Below are 25,313 nucleotides of genomic sequence, written 5' to 3'. Positions count from 1 at the left end.
ACAATATCTGACTACTTAACTTTGTGAGGAATTTAAAAATGTGTATGGTAGACTTTTTGAACCTCTAACAGTTATTGCAGTCTTACATCAACTTTTTCTTATAATAATAAACTCTTTTCACTGAAATCTTTCATTAGGGAGACAGAAAACAGACAAAGAACAATGGTTACAGTTATTTAACAAATTATTTAGGATTTAAATTGATTTATATCTTACCTCAAATATAGCATTAATTTCAGGTTTGTCAGCTTTGACTAAATTTGATTTTCCTATCACTCTACTGTTGGAACCAAATTTAAACTTTGTATGTGGACTGCAAGGTAATAATAAAACAGCATGTATTTTCTATTTTAATAAACATATCATTTATTTCTGTTGACTTTGGTCAAGGAAGTAAAACTGTATTTCACATGATCTATTTCTGGATCAATAAATTTCTGTACTTTTCTTCTGAACAACAGAGGTTTCTGATGTGGTAAAACAAGAAATCAATTTTCTACTGCCAATCCTTGCTATAGACAACTTGACAAAACAAAATTAATCTATACAGACAAAGATACTGGTAAAATATGGTTTTGTACTTATAATACTTACTTTTGAAGCCTAACTTTACAGTAGAAATTACTAACAGATTTGGGTAGACCTCTGACTTCCAGAACTTCACCACTAATACTGTACATTTTATCATGGTCTACAAGACTACTACTCTCTAAAGTAAAAAGCAAGTCATAATCAAGACTAAATATTGTTGTGTATATGCCAAATTTTTTTCAAATTTATTGACAGCAATTTTTCAAATGTATATTTTGTTTTTATTCAGATCAAATTTATACTTTCCCTGTACTGTTGATATTTTTTCCATAATCAATGTGTGGTATGCTTGATTACAGTTAGTCTTCCTCTAACTGTGCTTTTGTGATATCATAAAAACATTAGGCCATGCCAGTTACACAATATAGAGAAAATACAGATACAATTTGCATATTTATGTATACACATTTGTCTTAATCTCATTATAGAAACAGATTCTACCACTAGTCGTAAAGCTAAATAATATTTTTATACTCTCTATAATTCAATTAACAAAGGTAACTGTCTTGAAAAGAGAAGCATTATTTTACACTCAATGAAGGTGTTGAATCTACTTTTATCTTAATTATTTTTGTATAAAAATTCTTAATTAACAAGAATTTTCATTTCTTTAAAAACTGGTCTCATTCATTCAAAGTTAAACATGTGTGAAATAATAAGTAAACTGTGTACTATGGTTCATTTTAAAAACACTGTCAATATCCTTTGTGTATTTTTCTCACTGCTTTTTTCAGAGACAAATAATATATATTTTCAAATTACCAACAAACAAAAATTATCTCTCTTTGGGGTGTTTTGTGTAAACTGTGTGTACTTTGAAAGCTGTCAGTTACCCTTTTTGCAGTGTAGACAAGCAGTGCTGGCTAGAGTCACATGCAACTACTCACAAGACACTATATATAGTTACCCTCATGTTCTGATTCATCATTCAATTTCTTATAATGTAAAGCTCTGAATTTAACCCTCCTAATTGAACCTTTTAAGCAAAATTAATCATTATAGACAGATTAGTACAGTCACCATTTCATTCAGACATGGGTAGCCACCTAACAGCAGAGCAAGCTAAAACATCAAGGTCAATTCTACCTTGAATCAAGGTATAATTGACCATTTGAACTGATACAAAGACAGACACATTATGGGTGCCTGATACGACTAGTCTATCTTAATTGTACTTATAATATTGGTACAAATACTGTGCATTCATTATTATTCATTGTTACACGGATTTCATTGGTACAGGTTAAGCAGAAATTAAATGTTCAACAAATGACAAATTTTCTATGGGCTTGTATGCAGACCTCAACAAAACAGGAAATTAAATATCCTCGAAAACATACAAGTTTTCCCTTAAACATAATGAAAATAAATGAATCCACAGTATTTATTATTAATTATACACTAAATGTTAAAATATTCAAACTTTGCTTGGAATTTTATTTTGTTTGTATAAGGGTAGGTTCCAATTGTTGTAACCATAATCTCATTATCTTTTCCTTCAATGTGACATCACTAAAACTTATCATAGTTTGTAATTACATGAGCAACTCAATGGGTGCAACATGTGGAGCAAGAACTGCTACATATTGATATAACCTGAGATCACCCTGTTTTTGGTGTAATATTGATGTTTGTTGAGTATGCTGTGTTTTGCATACTGTTGATGTTCCTATTGTCACTTTATGTTTGTTGAGTATACTGTGTTTTGCATACTGTTGTTGGTCCTATTGTTACTTTATGTTTGTTGAGTATGCTGTGTTTTGCACACTGTTGTTGGTCCTATTGTCACTTTATGTTTGTTGAGTATACTGTGTTTTGCATACTGTTGTTGGTCCTATTGTCACTTTATGTTTGTTGAGTATACTGTGTTTTGCACACTGTTGTTGGTCCTATTGACACTTTATGTTTGTTGAGTATACTGTGTTTTGCATACTGTTGTTGGTCCTATTGTCACTTTATGTTTGTTGAGTATACTGTGTTTTGCACACTGTTGTTGGTCCTATTGTCACTTTATGTTTGTTGAGTATGCTGTGTTTTGCACACTGTTGTTGGTCCTATTGTCACTTTATGTTTGTTGAGTATACTGTGTTTTGCACACTGTTGTTGGTCCTATTGACACTTTATGTTTGTTGAGTATACTGTGTTTTGCATACTGTTGTTGGTCCTATTGTCACTTTATGTTTGTTGAGTATGCTGTGTTTTGCACACTGTTGTTGGTCCTTTTGTCACTTTATGTTTGTTGAGTATGCTGTGTTTTGCACACTGTTGTTGGTCCTATTGTCACTTTATGTTTGTTGAGTATACTGTGTTTTGCACACTGTTGTTGGTCCTATTGACACTTTATGTTTGTTGAGTATACTGTGTTTTGCATACTGTTGTTGGTCCTATTGTCACTTTATGTTTGTTGAGTATACTGTGTTTTGCATACTGTTGTTGGTCCTATTGTTACTTTATGTTTGTTGAGTATACTGTGTTTTGTATACTGTTGTTGGTCCTATTGTCACTTTATGTTTGTTGAGTATACTGTGTTTTGCATACTGTTGTTGGTCCTATTGTCACTTTATGTTTGTTGAGTATACTGTGTTTTGCACACTGTTGTTGGTCCTATTGTCACTTTAGGTTTGTTGAGTATACTGTGTTTTGCATACTGTTGTTGGTCCTATTGTCACTTTATGTTTGTTGAGTATACTGTGTTTTGCACACTGTTGTTGGTCCTATTGTCACTTTATGTATGTTGAGTATACTGTGTTTTGCACACTGGTGTTGGTCCTATTGTCACTTGATGTTTGTTGAGTATACTGTGTTTTGCATACTGTTGTTGGTCCTATTGTCACTTTATGTTTGTTGAGTATGCTGTGTTTTGCACACTGTTGTTTGTCCTGTTGTCACTTTATGTTTGTTGCGTATACTGTGTTTTGCACACTGGTGTTGGTCCTATTGTCACTTTATGTTTGTTGAGTATGCTGTGTTTTGCACACTGTTGTTGGTCCTATTGTCACTTTATGTTTGTTGAGTATACTGGGTTTTGCACACTGTTGTTGGTCCTATTGTCACTTTATAATTTGTTGAGTATACTGTGTTTTGCACACTGTTGTTGGTTTAATTGTCACTTTATGTTTGTTGAGTATGCAGTGTTTTGCACACTGTTGTTGGTCTTATTGTCACTTTATGTTTGTTGAGTATGCTGTGTTTTGCACACTGGTGTTGGTCCTATTGTCACTTTATGTTTGTTGAGTATACTGTGTTTTGCACACTGTTGTTGGTCCTATTGTCACTTTATGTTTGTTGAGTATGCTGTGTTTTGCATACTGTTGTTGGTCCTGTTGTCACTTTATGTTTGTTGAGTATGCTGTGTTTTGCATACTGTTGTTGGTCCTATTGTCACTTTATGTTTGTTGAGTATACTGTGTTTTGCACACTGTTGTTGGTCTAATTATCACTTTATGTGTGTTGAGTATACTGTGTTTTGCACACTGTTGTTGTCCTATTGTCACTTTTTGTTTGTTGAGTATACTGTGTTTTGAACACTGTTGTTGGTCCTATTGTCACTTTATGTTTGTTGAGTATACTGTGTTTTGCACACTGTTGTTGGTCCTATTGTCACTTTATGTTTGTTGAGTATGCTGTGTTTTGCACACTGTTGTTGGTCCTATTGTCACTTTATGTTTGTTGAGTATACTGTGCTTTGCACACTGTTGTTGGTCCTATTGTCACTTTATGTTTGTTGAGTATGCTGTGTTTTGCACACTGTTGTTGGTCCTATTGTCACTTTATGTTTGTTGAGTATACTGTGTTTTGCATACTGTTGTTGGTCCTATTGTCACTTTATGTTTGTTGAGTATACTGTGTTTTGCATACTGTTGTTGGTCCTATTGTCACTTTATGTTTGTTGAATATACTGTGTTTTGCATACTGTTGTTGGTCCTAATGTCACTTTATGTTTGTTGAGTATACTGTGTTTTGCATACTGTTGTTGGTCCTATTGTCACTTTATGTTTGTTGAGTATACTGTGTTTTGCACACTGTTGTTGGTCCTATTGACACTTTATGTTTGTTGAGTATACTGTGTTTTGCATACTGTTGTTGGTCCTATTGTCACTTTATGTTTGTTGAGTATACTGTGTTTTGCACACTGTTGTTGGTCTAATTATCACTTTATGTGTGTTGAGTATACTGTGTTTTGCACACTGTTGTTGTCCTATTGTCACTTTATGTTTGTTGAGTATACTGTGTTTTGCACACTGTTGTTGGTCCTATTGTCACTTTATGTTTGTTGAGTATGCTGTGTTTTGCATACTGTTGTTGGTCCTAATGTCACTTTATGTTTGTTGAGTATACTGTGTTTTGCATACTGTTGTTGGTCCTATTGTCACTTTATGTTTGTTGAGTATACTGTGTTTTGCACACTGTTGTTGGTCCTATTGACACTTTATGTTTGTTGAGTATACTGTGTTTTGCATACTGTTGTTGGTCCTATTGTCACTTTATGTTTGTTGAGTATACTGTGTTTTGCACACTGTTGTTGGTCTAATTATCACTTTATGTGTGTTGAGTATACTGTGTTTTGCACACTGTTGTTGTCCTATTGTCACTTTATGTTTGTTGAGTATACTGTGTTTTGCACACTGTTGTTGGTCCTATTGTCACTTTATGTTTGTTGAGTATGCTGTGTTTTGCACACTGTTGTTGGTCCTATTGTCACTTTATGTTTGTTGAGTATACTGGGTTTTGCACACTGTTGTTGGTCCTATTGTCACTTTATAATTTGTTGAGTATACTGTGTTTTGCACACTGTTGTTGGTTTAATTGTCACTTTATGTTTGTTGAGTATGCAGTGTTTTGCACACTGTTGTTGGTCTTATTGTCACTTTATGTTTGTTGAGTATGCTGTGTTTTGCACACTGGTGTTGGTCCTATTGTCACTTTATGTTTGTTGAGTATACTGTGTTTTGCACACTGTTGTTGGTCCTATTGTCACTTTATGTTTGTTGAGTATGCTGTGTTTTGCATACTGTTGTTGGTCCTGTTGTCACTTTATGTTTGTTGAGTATGCTGTGTTTTGCATACTGTTGTTGGTCCTATTGTCACTTTATGTTTGTTGAGTATACTGTGTTTTGCACACTGTTGTTGGTCTAATTATCACTTTATGTGTGTTGAGTATACTGTGTTTTGCACACTGTTGTTGTCCTATTGTCACTTTTTGTTTGTTGAGTATACTGTGTTTTGAACACTGTTGTTGGTCCTATTGTCACTTTATGTTTGTTGAGTATACTGTGTTTTGCACACTGTTGTTGGTCCTATTGTCACTTTATGTTTGTTGAGTATGCTGTGTTTTGCACACTGTTGTTGGTCCTATTGTCACTTTATGTTTGTTGAGTATACTGTGCTTTGCACACTGTTGTTGGTCCTATTGTCACTTTATGTTTGTTGAGTATGCTGTGTTTTGCACACTGTTGTTGGTCCTATTGTCACTTTATGTTTGTTGAGTATACTGTGTTTTGCATACTGTTGTTGGTCCTATTGTCACTTTATGTTTGTTGAGTATACTGTGTTTTGCATACTGTTGTTGGTCCTATTGTCACTTTATGTTTGTTGAATATACTGTGTTTTGCATACTGTTGTTGGTCCTAATGTCACTTTATGTTTGTTGAGTATACTGTGTTTTGCATACTGTTGTTGGTCCTATTGTCACTTTATGTTTGTTGAGTATACTGTGTTTTGCACACTGTTGTTGGTCCTATTGACACTTTATGTTTGTTGAGTATACTGTGTTTTGCATACTGTTGTTGGTCCTATTGTCACTTTATGTTTGTTGAGTATACTGTGTTTTGCACACTGTTGTTGGTCTAATTATCACTTTATGTGTGTTGAGTATACTGTGTTTTGCACACTGTTGTTGTCCTATTGTCACTTTATGTTTGTTGAGTATACTGTGTTTTGAACACTGTTGTTGGTCCTATTGTCACTTTATGTTTGTTGAGTATACTGTGTTTTGCACACTGTTGTTGGTCCTATTGTCACTTTATGTTTGTTGAGTATGCTGTGTTTTGCACACTGTTGTTGGTCCTATTGTCACTTTATGTTTGTTGAGTATACTGTGTTTTGCATACTGTTGTTGGTCCTATTGTCACTTTATGTTTGTTGAGTATACTGTGTTTTGCATACTGTTGTTGGTCCTATTGTCACTTTATGTTTGTTGAATATACTGTGTTTTGCATACTGTTGTTGGTCCTAATGTCACTTTATGTTTGTTGAGTATACTGTGTTTTGCATACTGTTGTTGGTCCTATTGTCACTTTATGTTTGTTGAGTATACTGTGTTTTGCACACTGTTGTTGGTCCTATTGACACTTTATGTTTGTTGAGTATGCTGTGTTTTGCATACTGTTGTTGGTCCTATTGTCACTTTATGTTTGTTGAGTATACTGTGTTTTGAACACTGTTGTTGGTCCTATTGTCACTTTATGTTTGTTGAGTATACTGTGTTTTGCACACTGTTGTTGGTCCTATTGACACTTTATGTTTGTTGAGTATGCTGTGTTTTGCATGCTGTTGTTGGACCTATTGTTACTTTATGTTTGTTGAGTATGCTGTGTTTTGCATGCTGTTGTTGGTCCTATTGTCACTTTATGTTTGTTGAGTATGCTGTGTTTTGCACACTGTTCTTGGTCCTATTGTCACTTTATGTTTGTTGAGTATACTGTGTTTTGCATACTGTTGTTGGTCCTATTGTCACTTTATGTTTGTTGAGTATACTGTGTTTTGCACACTGTTGTTGGTCCTATTGTCAGTTTATGTTTGTTGAGTATACTGTGTTTTGCACACTGTTGTTGGTCCTATTGTCACTTTATGTTTGTTGAGTATACTGTGTTTTGCACACTGTTGTTGGTCCTATTGTCACTTTATGTTTGTTGAGTATACTGTGTTTTGCACACTGTTGTTGGTCCTATTGTCACTTTATGTTTGTTGAGTATACTGTGTTTTGCATACTGTTGTTGGTCCTATTGTTACTTTATGTTTGTTGAGTATACTGTGTTTTGCATACTGTTGTTGGTCCTATTGTCACTTTATGTTTGTTGAGTATACTGTGTTTTGCACACTGTTGTTGGTCCTATTGTCACTTTATGTTTGTTGAGTATACTGTGTTTTGCACACTGTTGTTGGTCCTATTGTCACTTTATGTTTGTTGAGTATACTGTGTTTTGCACACTGTTGTTGGTCCTATTGTCACTTTATGTTTGTTGAGTATACTGTGTTTTGCACACTGTTGTTGGTCCTATTGTCACTTTATGTTTGTTGAGTATACTGTGTTTTGCACACTGTTGTTGGTCCTATTGACACTTTATGTTTGTTGAGTATACTGTGTTTTGCATACTGTTGTTGGTCCTATTGTCACTTTATGTTTGTTGAGTATACTGTGTTTTGCACACTGTTGTTGGTCCTATTGTCACTTTATGTTTGTTGAGTATGCTGTGTTTTGCACACTGTTGTTGGTCCTATTGTCACTTTATGTTTGTTGAGTATACTGTGTTTTGCACACTGTTGTTGGTCCTATTGACACTTTATGTTTGTTGAGTATACTGTGTTTTGCATACTGTTGTTGGTCCTATTGTCACTTTATGTTTGTTGAGTATACTGTGTTTTGCATACTGTTGTTGGTCCTTGTTAGAAATTACGCACAGAAGAACGTTAACGTAACGCGCCATCATTGTAGATCGGACGTCGTGTTCTTATGACGTTAATATTGTATCTTTAGTCTTCAATATAAATTCATACAGTTTAGACGTCTTTGTTATTACATGCAGTTTTTAGTAAAACCACTTTACGATATTGGTACCGTGACCAGATGAAGATGACTACAAAGCTTAAATCTATTCGAGCGGGACACAGAAGCGCAGTTTCTAGGATTTTAAGAAGATTTGAGGAGAGAAGTGAAACAGAAGATAAACCGGAAGAGGACGAGTTAGAAACAATTTTGGATACATTGAAGGAAAAGCAAGATATTCTAAAGGATTTGGATAAGAACATTTTGGATAGTGTACAAGAGGAGGATATAGAGCAAGAGATACTTGACACAGATGAGTATAAATTTAATTTAGAGACGAAAATACGCAAAATTCGTAAATTTATTCAAGCTCAAACATCAAATTTAAATGCAGCCGCTAGAAGTTTTTCGCCACACAATGAGATACTGCAACCCATTCAAAATGTTGGTCCTGTATATAGCATAAGAGATGACTCACAAAATACTGACCTCAATTTCACGTCTTTACGTTCAAATTCAAGCGTCAATAGCAGCAACTTTCATAAACTACCGAAATTGAATTTACCTACATTTGACGGAAACGTACTTGAATGGCAATCCTTTTGGGATTCTTTTGATTCCGCAATTCACAACAACAACACTCTAACCGACGTTCAAAAGTTCAACTACCTAAAATCTTTACTAGAAGGAGAAGCGTCATACACCATTGCCGGATTTGCTCTTACGCACACAAACTACAACAAAGCTATTGAACTCATACATGAAAGATTCGGACAAAAGCATAAGATAATTCAGTCGTACATGCAAGCATTACTAGACATACCCGCACCAAAGAATACGCTTACGCACCTTAGAAGCTACTACGACAGGACAGAAACATACATACGTGGCCTTGAATCTCTCGGACAGGCTCAAGACTCATACGGCTCGTTATTAGTACCAGTCATACTCAACAAAATGCCCAGTGAAATACGCAAAAACCTGACTCGTGAACACGGTTCAACAGATTGGTTTCTCGGTGATCTTAGGAGATCTATCTTTAAGGAGCTGGCCATTTTAGAGTCTGGTAACAGTACAGAAACAGGTGAGAGTCCGAGCGCTACAGCTACGTTCTACACAAATACAAAATCACGTAAAATCTGGCCAAAAAATAATTCAACCAATTCAACACAGAAATCTCATACCATAAACTGTGCATACTGCAAGGTGCCCCACTATTCATCAGAATGTACTAAATATACTGATCCAAACGACCGCATGACAATTGTAAAAAAGGAAAGACTGTGTTTTAATTGTTTAGGGCGACACAGTGTAGCAGATTGTAAATCAAAATCAAACTGCAAAAAATGTAAAAGACGTCACCACACAAGCCTATGCAACAAAGACCACGACAAAGAAACTGCAAGTACAAGTAGTACATGTACAGTACAAACACACAACGCGGAGGAATCTGAGACAACAGTTTTATATTCATCTCTAGGCCGTGATCGCCCAAATGTTTTGTTGAAGACCGCAATTGCACCACTAAACTACAGAGGACAAACAATTGACACCAATATACTTTTCGACGAAGGCGCCCAAAGGTCGTTTATAACTAGGCAAGTAGCAGATACATTAGATATAAGACCAACAGGAAGAGAGGCAATAGCATTATCGGGATTTGGAGACACTGACAAGAACAGCAGAGTTCAACAACTAGATACTGCAACAGTTAAGTTACAGACTATTTATGGCGACCATATTTCAGTAGATGTTTTAATTGTACCAAAAATAGCCGCACCATTGACGACTTACATTCATACTGCCAAAACTATGCCGTATTTACAACATTTAAGATTAGCTCACGCCGTAAATAAAGATGCATCATTTGAAATAGGATTACTTATTGGAGCTGACCAATATTGGAACATAGTTGAGGATGAGAACATCAGAGGCGAGGGACCTACAGCAGTAAGGTCCAAACTAGGATATCTACTCTCAGGACCTCTGAAAGGAACCCACTCAGTGAACACAAACGCATCAATGATGAATGTAATTGTTTCAACCAAACGAGAAGAGTTTGATCTAGAAAAGTTCTGGAAGATAGAAACAACTGGGACCGAGAATATGGACGCCTATTTTAAGTTTAATCAGGAATTTCAGGACGTGTATGAAAAAACTTTGATCCGTTACTATGACAACCGCTATTTTGCAAAACTTCCATGGAAAGAGGACCACCCAACACTACCTTTGAATAGACATATTGCATATCGACGGACAGTAAACGTTGTTAATAGATTAAGAAAAGATCCAAACATGTTAACAAAATATGGAGAAATCATCGCAGAACAGCAGAGAAGAGGCTTTATAGAAAAAGTTGACGACAAAATTCCACAAGACAGAAAAGTACATTATATTCCACACCACCCGGTGAAAAAGGATTCTGCAACTACCCCAATAAGAATAGTGTACGACTGCAGTTGCCGTGAAACACCTGATATTCCTTCACTGAATGATTGTTTACTAAACATTCCACCAAATCTGAACGACATAGCTGCAATACTTCTCAGGTTTCGTCTACATAAATATGCAGTAACAACAGACATTGAGAAAGCGTTTCTTAATGTGGGACTAGAAGAAAAGGACAGAGACGTTACAAGATTTTATTGGTACAGCAACCCAACAGACCCAACAGGACAGTTAGTAACTTACCGTTTTAAATCCGTTCTTTTCGGTGCAACATGCTCTCCTTTTATTTTGAATGCTGTTTTGCTGAAACATTTGAAAGACAACGTGTGCACCTGGACAGAGAGGTTAACAAATGACCTGTACGTCGACAACATTATTTCAAGTTTTTCAGAAGAAAACGATTTAATAAATTACTACAACCAGACTCGACCATTATTTGCCAACGCAGGATTTAATCTTAGATCATGGGCTTCAAATAGTGAGATATTGCAGGAATTTGCAAGAAAAGACAGTGTTGTGGACAATGACAAAATTATCAAGGTACTTGGTTTAAAATGGAATGCTGAGAAAGACACAATTACATTTGCTAAAAAGGATGCACTTGGTAATAAAAACAAAGCTGTTACAAAACGAGATGTACTAAAACAGACATCTAGAATATACGACCCGTTGGGAATTTTAAGCCCAATCACAGTGAGAAATAAAATGTTTTTACAGGAGTTATGGAAGAATGGACTAGATTGGGACCAGTCGTTATCGTCAGAATTTACAAAACAATGGACAGAAATCGCTCAAAATACAGAAAAGGCGCTAGAAACGGAAATACCCCGCATGTACCTTCAAGGAGAGGAAGATATTTCGAACTCAACTCTACATATATTTACTGATGCAAGTGCTAAAGCTTACGGAGCATGCGCATATATTGTGACAGAAAAACAAAGTTCGCTTGTTATGGCAAAAAGCAGAGTTGCTCCGTTAAAACAGATAACAATACCAAAGCTAGAGTTAATGGGAGCAGTAATTGGCGCAAGGTTATTGGATTATATAGGAAAAAATATACATTTTTCTACCGCATTTTTATGGACTGACAGTCAAATTGTCTTGCAGTGGATGAACACAACAAAACCGCTTAACGTCTTCACAAGAAACAGAGTACAAGAGATCAAGAAACTTACAGAGAAATACCAATGGAAATATTGCCCAACGAACTCAAATCCAGCTGACCTTTTATCGCGTGGAGTAGACTTTGATAAATTTGCCGACAGCGACCTCTGGTTTAAAGGACCAACATGGATTAACGAAGAAAACTTGTGGCCTAAGTGGAATGGCAATGAAACAATAATTCTTATAAATTTAGAAGACACAGAAAATACACAAACTACCGAGGATAACACAGACAGGAATTCTATTAACATTGCCCATATTTCTGGAATAGTAGACATTTCAAGGATTGACACTTACAATAAGTTGCTACATGTTACTGCCTACATCATCAGATTTATTGAAAATTGTAGGACAAGACAAAGGACCACTAGTCAATTGACCGTGAATGAAATAGACAGATCAGCATTAATGTGGATAAAAGATATTCAACAAAACAGATACTTGGATATTTACGTCGATTTAGAAAGAACTGGAAAGTCAAAACATTCTCTGTTCAAACAACTTAAATTATATTTGGACGAGGACAAATTAGTTCGTTGTGCGGGAAGAATACACAATGCACCGATTAGCGATATGGCGAAATATCCGATACTTTTACCAGCACATGACAAACTCACAAATTTGATAATACAAGATGCACATAAGCGAAGCTTACATTCAGGAGTTAACGGCACAGTTACATTATTGAGACAATCTTACTGGATACCGCAAATCCGTCAAAACGTGAAAACTATTTTGCGTAAATGCGTCACATGTAAAAAAGTTACAGGACAACATTACCGTACCCCAGAAGCACCACCTTTACCAAAAGACAGACTGCGCGAAGCGCCTCCTTTTACTGTTACTGGTGTAGATTTTACTGGAGCGTTAAAAGTAAGGAATAAGAATGGAAAAGACAGTAAGGCATACATATGTCTTTTTACGTGCGCTAGCACCAGAGCTGTACACTTAGAAATAGTTACAGATTTAACAGAAGAACAGTTTATTTTAGCTTTCCGTAGATTCTCAAGTAGGAAATCACTCCCAAAAATCATGTTATCTGACAATGCGACAACATACGTAGCATCAGCGAAAGAAATTGAAAGGCTAACTTCATCACCAACACTTCAAGCAACATTGAATAGTCAAGGGACAGAGTGGAAGTTCATACCGAAGCGAGCGCCTTGGTATGGCGGTTTTTGGGAAAGACTCATTGGATTAACAAAAAATTGTATCAAGAAAGTTTTAGGACGATCTTTTGTGAGTTTAGATGTACTTAATACTACAGTAATAGAAGTAGAGGCGATTCTAAATGACCGTCCGTTGACATACATATCTACAGATCCGATAGACGAGGACCCACTGACTCCATCTCATTTATTATATGGAAGGAAAATCGTATCATTACCGTATCCTAGCAACCAACACGTCGACGACAACCTTGTACAAGACTTTACGCATTCTTCCTCAAACAAACTTTATACAGTACAATGCCAGATAATTAAGCATTTTTGGTGTAGATGGAAGAAGGAATATTTAACCGCTTTACGCGAATTTCATCGCATCAACGGTAATAATGAACAGGATATCAAAGTTGGTGACATCGTTCAAATATACGACGAAACTCCCAGGATTAATTGGCAACTAGCTATTATAAAAGAACTTGTTTTTGGACAAGATGGACTCATAAGGTCAGTTATGTTAAGAACGAAAAACGGAATAACATCAAGGCCAATAAAGAAACTTTACCCTTTGGAAATAAGTACGAATGAAGTCAACACATGCGACACAAAGGAACAGGATCATGATTCAAACACACCGAAAGATCGCAAGGCAAAACGTGTAGCAGTAGAACGAATCAGGACTTGGACTACAGGGAGAACATGAACAGATAATCGAACGTTAAATTCCAAGTGACATTATATTATGAACTGTGGTAAAAGTTTTTAATTTTAATGATGGACTTTAAAGTTAATTTCATTTTATTATTTTAACCGAGAGACTTTAATTATTTTACAAGTTTTTTAAAATTTTTACTTTTCGTGGGCCGGAGAATGTTAGAAATTACGCACAGAAGAACGTTAACGTAACGCGCCATCATTGTAGATCGGACGTCGTGTTCTTATGACGTTAATATTGTATCTTTAGTCTTCAATACAAATTCATACAGTTTAGACGTCTTTGTTATTACATGCAGTTTTTAGTAAAACCACTTTACGATAGTCCTATTGTCACTTTATGTTTGTTGAGTATACTGTGTTTTGCACACTGTTGTTGGTCCTATTGTCACTTTATGTTTGTTGAGTATACTGTGTTTTGCATACTGTTGTTGGTCCTATTGTTACTTTATGTTTGTTGAGTATACTGTGTTTTGCATACTGTTGTTGGTCCTATTGTCACTTTATGTTTGTTGAGTATACTGTGTTTTGCATACTGTTGTTGGTCCTATTGTTACTTTATGTTTGTTGAGTATACTGTGTTTTGCATACTGTTGTTGGTCCTATTGTCACTTTATGTTTGTTGAGTATACTGTGTTTTGCATACTGTTGTTGGTCCTATTGTCACTTTATGTTTGTTGAGTATACTGTGTTTTGCATACTGTTGTTGGTCCTATTGTCACTTTATGTTTTTGACATGGTATTGTCAATTTGTTATTTACTTACGAGTGTGAATATCACTTTGAAATCTCCATCTTTTTTATAAACTGTAATACTTACCAATATTTAGAACAATATATTTTGGCTGATATTTCATATGTTGTACATAGAGTGGACATTATAAGAATTCCAAGAAACAGTCTCTTTACATACATAGATAAGTTTTTACAGAAATCTATAATTAATCTCTGGTACAAAAAGTGTCTGCATATTAAAGTTAATATAAAGTGACTGTACAATTAGCCTACAGACACTGAGTATGGATATTTATCCTGATTTAGAGTAATTTCTTGCAATTTGATTGGCTGATATTGTTCTAATAAATTTCAGTACAATTTTTTATCACTTGGAATTATCTCCCTTATTTATTACGTCAATTGGAATTATCTCCCTTATACCATTGACCTAATAAAAAAAACAGAAAACAATTGAGTTGCTTTGTAGTCATAATATTTTTTATTTTTCACATTTTTTTATTTAATATCTAAAATATATTTATTGATATTGTCCTAACATTGAATTTGAATATAATAATATGTTATATAACAAAATCAGGATAAATTCATTACACAGTGTTCAATTGTCCTAATATGGAATTTATCGGGTCAATAAAATTCATATCGGGTTTGGCTTCGCCTCACCCGATATGAATTATATTGACCCGATAAATTTTCGTATTAGGACAATTGCACACTGTGTAACTAATAATATTTATCTACTATTAATTGTTGTACTTCATACAATGGTGACATACTATATTTTATGTCACTGAGAGCAATAAAAAGTTAATAATTCTATTCTAAATACACTGAAATAATCATATATGATTTAAATATATCTAAAACTATCAGTAATGATTTTGGTTAATTTCTGGAGTACAAACTGTATCACATCTATAAATCTGGGTAAGCACTACATATACACAAGCCAAGCGTACTTGCCTGATATTTCTGTACTTATAATAGAGGGCTCTCGACTAGAGGTCACTATAAGCATAGAAATAAAAAAAACTCTGAATCTTTCTTGTAATAACTCTTTCAATCAAAAGGTGATCAGACTTTACACATGCATGCATTCAATGAACAAACAATTGTTCATCTAAAAAAACCTTTCTGTGTGTTTCTTGGTAAAATAATACAAATCGTGAAAATGATCACATGACTTTCTGCATCATCGGTAAATGATACACGGAAAGGTCAAATTATAGTCAGACAACAGAAACTAACGTATTAAATCATATACACTATTTGCACATTGTAGGAAAACATAAAATTTATTTGAGCAAACTTTAGAAACAAGAAAAAATGGGAGGATCAGTGAGATTTGAGATTTCAATCCTAATTTACATTACCATATAGTGTACCTTTATTGTGTTTATCCTTCAACTCAACATTCAAACATATAATCTTTTTACTTCCCACCATAAAAATTGTTTTTGAATGAAATTGACATGTCTTAAAAGAGGGCCTATAGAGGTCCCTTAATTAAAGTGTGGGGTAAACAGCAATTTGAAACTTTTCCCTCACAACAGAAGCAGGATTAATATAATCATGCATATCAAATACTGCAAAGAAAAATTATATATAATATATAAATCATAAAAATACTGTGGATTAATTATTATTCATAAAGCATTAACATTTCATTACTTTCCATGAAGATTACATCAATTTTAGTGTTCAACAATTTACAAATTTTCTGCAGGGTTTTATGCAGTATTACTGAAAAGTACCCATGAAAATACAATTTTTCTAGATCGTTAAAATATTGGTACCTATGAAAATTAATGACTCCACTGTACTTTAATTCTAAAATCAACTTCTAATAAATCCAATGTTTAACATACCATCAGACGAGTCATCCTTTTCTCTATATGTAAATGAATTCATCCTAAAACATAAAAATAGGTATCAATATAAACTTAAGAGACAATAAATGTGCTACAGTTTTAAACATTACAATATAAACCAACAATGGGCAATAAGGTTAATCCAATTAAAAGTCAAAATGTTAATCCCAAATCTTTACAGAGTCACAATTTTTTTTACTAATTATGAGAAAAACTGGATTGCTACCATGTATTTAAGTTTAAGAGGCCATTGCTGTTGGGTTTTGTTTTTTGCAAAGCACTTTTTTCTTTTCATGGAAAATGGAAAATTCTGCACAAAACTGCAAGATATGCCAAGGTTTTTCACTTGATCACCATTAAAAAATATCAAAGTACGAACAAATTTAATTCTTCCCTAATACATGAACATAAAGCATTAAAGCAAGGTATTACAATACAGTTTTCCATAAAAGCAAACATACTGGGTTTTAAAGCATTATTCATAAAATTAAAAAACAATCATTCAGAGAACAATTGAAGGTCTTTCCACTGACAAACTCACACTTATTGATCATATAATGTGAAATAAAGTGAATAAACTTAATTTAAAAAAAAAAAACTTAACAAAGGTTGAAAACTCACTTTAGTCATTAAAAGAAAGATAAGCTTATGAAACAAATATATTTTTTGTTATTGAATTTATTTGAAATATGGGAGATAATCTTCTAGTTTAATTAAATGATAGCTAACTTTACACTGATTCCAAAAATATAAGGTTTTTATATATCTTTAATCTAAAAAGGTAGATAATTTGGTACTTCTAGCTTTTAAAATAGATTTTTTGCATTGAAATTTTAGGTCTAAAATTAAAAACAATTGCAACATATTTAAACACATGTATAGGTTGTTTTACTGACCTGAGGCCTTTAAAAGAATAGTCTTATTTAATTTCAAGAATTATTATTTTTTCATACAAGTATTGTTAGTTTTGAGTGTTTTTTTACCAGTATGTATTTCAAAGTTACACCATACTATACTACAGCAGTTTTTATATCACATTAAAAACTGTAAAATAAAATTGTCTCTCTGTTTCTACCTGCATCATTAAAGTTTGTGATCAGATTAATGTTTTTTTTTAACCATAGATAATAAGAAAATGTAATTGTCTAGCTGTTCAACCATCAAACATATAAAATGTATTTTGTATTAACATCTGTCTATTGTTGAAGAATGTAAGTGATCTCTAGATGTCTTTATGTTATTTGTGTCGTTGGCAACAATAAAAGTGTTATGGAATACTTTCACAGTTGTTTTAATAAAAGTTAGAGAAAACAAAATATTATATGATATTAAAAGAATTTCAAGAAGAAGAACATGAATTTCAAAATAAGTAATTTTATGTTTTTATAAGACTTTCTCTGAATATGCATGCATGGGATGGTATATATGTATTTATAATGTAAGTAGGTATTAGTAATAAGACAATTTGTGGAATGCAGTGACGCAGATCTGCAAAGGTGACGATTTCAATACATATCTTCTTACCATCTATTAATTAAGAAGTTATTACCCCCTCTGAAATTAAATCATGTTAGCATTTTTATAAATCACATTGTTACATTTATCACACCAATCCAACATTTGCAGCATTACTACTGGAATAAATCTGAAACCATGGGTATGTTTAGTATGTTAATAAAACAGATAAATATTAGCTTAATAAACTTAAATGCAATCATGCTTCAAAAGCAATTAATCTGAAGGTTTAATACAACTGGAGTTTTTCCAAATGATTTGACATATTTTTACAATGATTTTTATTATAAACAAAAAATCTGTCTCTCTGCTTTTAAATAATTGAATTATTGCTCCTGTTTACTTTTCTAGTAGTTGTGAAATATCACTAATAAACAACAAAAGTTACATCAAAGTTAACTGAAGTCACTCAGGTGGGCATTAATAAGTCAGCGATTTTAAAGATGTAGTTTACAAATCTGTAAAAGAAGGTTAAACAAGGAAGAGACATAAATGTACAACTTAAGCAGATGGACAAGAGTAATTCTTTCTTCCTTTGCTACTTTATTAAAGGGGAATAAACCAGAAATAGCTAGAGTTATGTAATAATACCCCTTTTTCCACTACAGAACACAAATATGCAATGTAGTGTGCAGATATGGCTAAGTTCATGTCATGCCAAAGTAAACCCGAAAGATCAATCAGATGAAGAAATTAAATAAGTAGTGCAAAAAATAATATCATGTGAGCAAGATTCTGTGAAAGTTTCACAAAATTCGGTAAATTGGTTAAGAAGTAGCGGATACAAATTGGGATGGAAAATATTTCTTGAATATTGAAAAACTTATACAAGGAAGTGAAATGAGTTAAAAAATATCAATACTTTCTGTCTACAATTTTTTTTACAGTATTACTTATATTTTCCTAGTAGTAAAAAACTTACGAGTCCCCATGCTTCATTCCATCTCTATCAGGAAGCATCAATGATGTGTACCCTGGTCTACTGTTAACTGTCATGTCTGACTGGGACCTCATCAATGGTGATTTCTGTGAATTCTCTCTCCCTCTACGACTTCTCTGCCCTGATGGAGATGATCTGTATGAGTCTACGGAGGGACCTGTTGGTGGATTATCAATCAATGTTTCTCTTGATGTCCTATGACTACGTCGTGATGGACTACTGTGACGAATGTAATGAGGATGACCTGGCTGATATGGACTACCATCTACCTGAGATTCAACATGTTGGGAGGAGTTTCTACCTCTTCCCTGTACTCTACCTCTACTTTCTGTGGGTGACTTACTTTGTTCAGATGGAACAGGACTTCCAAGCTGTTTTGATGACCTTTGTTTCTCTCCCTCTACTCTTTTCTGATGAGGGGAAGTCTGACTTTTTCTCAGTTTAGGAGGGCTCTCAGTATTTTCATGGTCACCATTTTGTAGTGAAGTATCTATCTTTTTAGATTCTGGTGATGCTCCATTAGCTTGCAATTCCTGACTTTGAGGTGGTTGAGATGACAATTTAGAATCATGTTTCACTACAACAATTTCCTCCTTGATAGGATGTCTGGAATCAAGTTCATCAACATGTGGTAAGATGTCTGGTTTCATATCTTTCCTGACTTGACCATTCATTTTGTGGTTTTGTTCCTCTGTAGATCTATTAGGCACAGCCTACAAAAATAATACAATGACAACAATCAAACTACTAAATATTTTTAATGATAAATTTTAACATGCTAATTTTAGATAAGGAATAATAAGAATGTCAGTACAAAACACATTCTTAAGATCTCATAAACATGTTTAACCCTGCCACATTTTTGCGCCTGTCCCAAGTCAGGAGCCTCTGGCCATTGTTAGTCATGCATCATTTTTAATTTTAGTTTCTTGTGTACAATTTGGAGTTTAGTATGGCGTTCATTATCACTGAACAAGTATATATATATGTTTAGGGGCCAGCTGAAGGACGCCTCCAGGTGCGTGAATTTCTCGCTACATTGAAGACCTGTTGGTGACCTTATGCTGTTGTCTGTTCTATGGTTGGGTTGTTGTTTCTTTGACACATTCCCCATTTCTTTTCTCAATTTTATTAATCTAAACAAAATAAACAGTCGACACAGAGATGTGTCTTGCCTTTGTGTCATTTTGATAGTATAATGCATATTTTGAAATCAAAATATCAATATCTAAACATTTGAACTTAACAAAAGTCAATAGATACCTGTAATACTGGAGTAGTTTCAGATTTAAAGACCTCACTTTCTGGATTTGAATTGGTATCATTATCTCTTTTCATCTTTAAAAAAGACAAAACAATAATGTGATATATTATAGAAACAAACAAATTGAACTTCATATTTTTACCTACCAGGGTAAATCGTTGAAAGTTATCCATCTGGCCATAACAGAGCTTTACTTTTAATTTGTTATCCACTATCATAAATTTAAGAGACTTTTGTCCCAAGCATTCTTCACTTAGTTAATCACAGCAAAATGTCCTTTTGTAATTCTTTATTAGCTGACAATTGAAAATCAATTATAAACCATGATAATGTTGTATGTTAAACACTAAAAAAAAATCATTCTAATAGAGGTATACTAAGAAAGACTGGAAACATTTTTAAAACTAATAATTAAATAGAAACATAATGATTGATTGACAAACTTACAGGAACACCATTAGTTGTAACAGTGCACTTGATCTGTAGCATACCAGATTTGGTTCTTTGTAACTTTATCCATTCTGATGAGTCCTGTAATATCAAGGGGGACAACTTACAACACAGTATATTTTAGGTGGGATGTAAAAAGAGCAGCTAGACATAAACCTATGTTATAAGAAACTTATTACCTTAATCTGTGCTAGCCAGTTCAACAAGAAACTGCATCTGAGTTAACATATACATGCATGCTCTTGTAGATTAAGTAAACACATATATAGAGATGTTTAAAATATATAGAAACCGAGTTAGGGAAATACAACTCACAACAATTGTTTGCTATGATATCTGCTATATAAATAATCAAAGAAATTTGGTAGAAACATGATGAGTAAATAATGTTATAAAGCAAACCAGGTGAGCCAACTGTAACTATTTCACCAAACAACTAACCAATATCATGCTGCATTGTGATGTCCAGTCAATGAGAAATTTCCCAAAACATCATACAAAAGGACAAATTCCAGATTGTTATAACGCATGAACTAGGTGAGCTTAACATGTCACATAGACGTGGAAAAACATTACCATTCAAACTAGAAATTTGAAAGTACATAACACATTACAAATTGCCAATATACTGCTAAATATCAAATTTGAAACCTATGAGATTCACAGTTGTGAGGAAATCTATCCTTAAAACGAACAATGCAAGATAGACATTTGACAATTTAGAGCATTATATATAATACAAATTTAGTCTATTTTTGTTGCTAATATGTTGACTTCTTAAGGTGTGTTCTCATTTCGCCTTAGCTGTGAATTCCAGGTAAAAAAGGTAAAAAATATACTAAGGCCAGATGGGAATTAAACTAAGTGAATTTAGATAAAAATATTAAATAAACAAATCAAACCTCTGTGTTTTTATAGCAATTTTAACAACATTTTTTCTCTTTAATTATCATTTTTAATAAAAGTGACAATTTTGTGACAATTTATATGATTTTAACAGAGAAAAAAAATCCAAAATAAAACATGAGTCAGTAGGAAAGTTGCTTCTTTTATGCTTAATTTAATATAAGTTTATATTGTATAAATTTTATGCAACCAGTAAGTACTTAATAATCAGTCAATTATGATCCTTTACATTTTGCAACACAAAGAGTTTAAAAAACAAAAAAGAAAAAAATGTATTCCCACAAACTTGTTTACATATATTACAGAAACTTTGATAAAATAAATAAAATAATACATTTTTTTTAAATTGTGTTATCATAATTATATATAATAAAGATAATACATGTAAAAATACAAAAAAAGATGTGGTATAATTGCCAATGAGACAACTCTCCACAAGAGACCAAAATGACACAGATATCAACAACTATAGGTCAACATACAGCCTTCAACAATGAGGAAAGCCAATACTGCATGGTCAGCTGCAATAGGCCCCGAAATGATAATGTAAAACAATTCAAACAAGAATACTAACGGCCTTATTTATGTACAAATAATGAACGAAAAAGAAATATGTAACACATAAACAAACGACAACCTGTGAATTACATGGTATACTATGACTTGACTTCTTCAAGCTTGGTCCAAATTATATAAGATTCTTTAATCTCCTGGAAAACATTGCCAACCAACATATTAACCTCAGTATGGTGATGAAGCATCTTACATCCTCAAACATGGAAACTAAATGAACTTTGTCATTCTTATTCATTGACAGAAATTGGAAACTTTATTTGAATTCAGCATGATATCAAATATATAAACAGAATTTCTAATGAGCTTTTACATAGGCAGATCAAGGGAACCATGGGGGCCCAGGACCCACCCCCCACCCTTTTGTGGGAAAAATTTGATTGAGTATATAGGGAATCACTGAAGCATGACAGGATCTGCCACTGTTTTAAACAAATATGATAAAATAAATATATAGATACATTTGTAGATGGAAGGATGAACAGGAGTAAACAAGCTCCTCTGCTTTAAATCAGGTTAAAACAAAATGTCATAATTACCTTGTAAGAAATTTCTCTCAGTTTATCAAGAGATAGCATAGCTTTTCCCAGAAAATCGTCTGATATAAAATCTTTATCATACAGCAGCTAAAAATTTCATTAAATTATCAAATATCATGTACATGTATGACAAAGTTTTATTTGTTTTTGTGTTTTGTTATTGATCTGATTAATTTAGCCATTCTCAACTGATTTTAAAAAAATTGTTCTTATGTTGTACTGTTACACCACTGTTCCAGGTTAGAGGAGAGTTTAATGCCCGCATAAATGTTTAAGTCAGGAAAGAGCCTGTGGTTCATTAGTATTATTCGTTTCTTGTTTTTTTTATGGATAAGACCATTGGGTTTCCTGTATGAATTGTTTTACAGGAGACTTTTTGGTGCCTTTTATAGCTTGATGTTCAGTGTGAGCCAAGGCTCCGTGTTGAAGGCCATACTTTGACCTAATTGTTAACTTTTTACACATCATGACTTTGATGGAGAGTTGTCTCATTGGCACTCATGCCACATCTCCTTATTTCTATTCTATATCTGCCTATCTCATGTCAGTAGCCTCTAATTCAAAGGTTGTTGTTTGTTGCTGTATAGCATGTCTTTATTTACAATTGTACCAGATGTTAAGCTTGACATATTGTATGAGCATTTGTATACTATTTACATTTATTTGTTCATCTCTAAATATTTTTTTGTGTGTGTTATTTGATTGTTGAGGTGAGGCAAAAACAAATCATCTTTAAACAGTAGCCTATGTGAAATCAAACTATAATTTACTTTGAGTGGACAAACTTACTTCTATTTTATGGACAGCTATTTCTCCTAAGTAGATTGATCATAAATATAGATTTATTTCCCTTACTTTTAATATTTTTTTTCAATTTTCTCTCTGAAAAATTTCTTTTTTAAACTTCAAGTAATATTTTAGGCCAATACCTTACATTATAATGTTATGCCTGTTTAGAGGAACAAGCTATACAATCCTTTAAATAAATCTATCAAAATAACTTACAATTTCAATCATTTGGCTTTCATCATTGAATTCAAATGTTGTACTCTCATTCCACTTAGGAAATAAAGTTTTCTTCTTTACTGTGGTCTTCAGTAATCTCTTCTCTCCCATTTTTACTATACAGAAGGGATCACTAAACCCTAAATCAACAATAATTCATTAAGCAAAGATTTTTCATATGAAAACACAGAAATTCTACATCAGTTTTAAAATAATACAGAAGTAGGTGTGCAAGATATGTTGTTGATTTTAAACATTTCACATATTTATCTTGTCAAACTTTTGGTCTGAACAAACCTAATGAAGATTATTTGGAAAAAAACCTGTATATAATATACCAAATACCAAGAAAGATCATGTTTAAAAGGATTGCAATACTTTCAAGCTCAGGACCAATTATATAATCAATCCATTATACAGATGTCTATTGATATGCAATGAACATTTTCATTTCATACAAAAAGATTGAGAGTTTGACAAACAGACAGAATATATAAAATCATTGCAGTATATGACTGATTATTGAAGTATGATTATAAAATAATAACTGTTTTGCAAAATCTCAGTAGAACATTATACATTTATTTCCTGTGCCTGAGGAAGATATGAAGATTTGTTCACCCAAGAATATTCTATTTCACGATGGAAATATGATTTTCAAGGGTGAGCAAATCTTCATATCTCCCAAAGCCAAGGGAAATAAATGTTTTATTCTACTGCCTATGCTTTGTGCCTATGCTTTGTGCCAATGCTTTGTTTACTTGAACATAAAGTATTAGTTTGCATAAACTTTTTTCTTATCAGCTTGTTTTTATTACTAAACACGACAAATGCACTGATAAACAGTACAGATCAAAAGTTAATTATTAAGCTTTTTGTTTTAACGTCTGAAAAATATTTGAACACGATAATGATTCTGCTATCACTATTTAAAAATAAAGTTCAAAACGTTATGTACATTAACCGCACGTAGTGTCGCACGATGTAGTCCCGACATTTCAGAGGGGAATATGATGCTGAGAGGGGAATATGATACTAAGAGGAGAATATGAAGATTTGTTCATTGACACTTGGGATAGTCTCAACCAATCAAATATGGAATAAACTATCAATATGTATAAATAGTGGAATAATACCATTTCTGTCCATTGCAATCAAATCTCTTCCTTGAAGAATTGTTAAATCTACCATAGTTTTAGCTGAAAATAAAAGAAGAGAGACTAAAACATACAAATCACACATGAGTCAATCTATACCAAAGCTGTTAAATAAAAAAATTAAACTAATTTAAGTACTTTGTTTCAACTTTATGAAAATGATTTCATATTCAATATATATGTATACATAATAATGGCATTTTTATACTGACTTTATCAGCAAGAATATCAAGGGAGCCTGCAAGGGCAAATGTACAAATTGCCAACTTACTTTTCAGTAATAATGTCATTTAAATGCAACATTTTAGCCATCCATTTCATAGAAAAAGAAATGAGATATATGAATTTTAATAACACTATTTGTGCTGTCAGTGAATACTATACATTGAAAAAAATCAATCAATATTTACTAACTTGTTGGGTATAATTCAGCAAGTGTAACTTTCTTCGATGTCTGATGATTTGGTCCACCTCCCTGAAACAAATATTATGAAATATAAGGGTGTTATCT

The 25,313-nt window shown here is 33.2% G+C and overlaps 1 protein-coding gene across 9 annotated transcripts in view; it reads right to left on the bottom strand.

Moving 5' to 3' along the window:
• The window catches only part of LOC139517433 (uncharacterized), a 52,680-nt gene that overhangs the window by 2,293 nt on the left and 25,074 nt on the right, over positions 1 to 25,313 (bottom strand). For 4 of the 9 annotated variants that reach the window (XM_071308453.1, XM_071308448.1, XM_071308450.1 and 1 more), the window contains 11 exons: positions 25,217 to 25,277; positions 24,782 to 24,844; positions 23,646 to 23,785; positions 22,641 to 22,727; positions 20,620 to 20,703; positions 20,172 to 20,246; positions 18,891 to 19,621; positions 16,451 to 16,494; positions 15,546 to 15,590; positions 595 to 709; positions 217 to 313 (listed from right to left, as the gene is read on the bottom strand). In XM_071308453.1, coding sequence (XP_071164554.1) covers positions 217 to 313; positions 595 to 709; positions 15,546 to 15,590; positions 16,451 to 16,494; positions 18,891 to 19,621; positions 20,172 to 20,246; positions 20,620 to 20,703; positions 22,641 to 22,727; positions 23,646 to 23,785; positions 24,782 to 24,844; positions 25,217 to 25,277 — 1,542 coding nt within the window. Of the gene's footprint in view, positions 1 to 216; positions 314 to 594; positions 710 to 15,545; positions 15,591 to 16,450; positions 16,495 to 17,977; positions 18,008 to 18,890; positions 19,622 to 20,171; positions 20,247 to 20,619; positions 20,704 to 22,640; positions 22,728 to 23,645; positions 23,786 to 24,781; positions 24,845 to 25,216; positions 25,278 to 25,313 lie in introns of all 9 variants that reach the window. The other 5 variants (XM_071308452.1, XM_071308454.1, XM_071308455.1 and 2 more) reach the window with 3 other exon arrangements.

The sequence above is a fragment of the Mytilus edulis genome, chromosome 3, assembly GCF_963676685.1.
Source record: "Mytilus edulis chromosome 3, xbMytEdul2.2, whole genome shotgun sequence".
NCBI lineage: Eukaryota > Metazoa > Mollusca > Bivalvia > Mytilida > Mytilidae > Mytilus > Mytilus edulis.
Note: the sequence above shows the minus strand (reverse complement) of the source record. Positions and strands in the feature narration are given on the sequence as shown.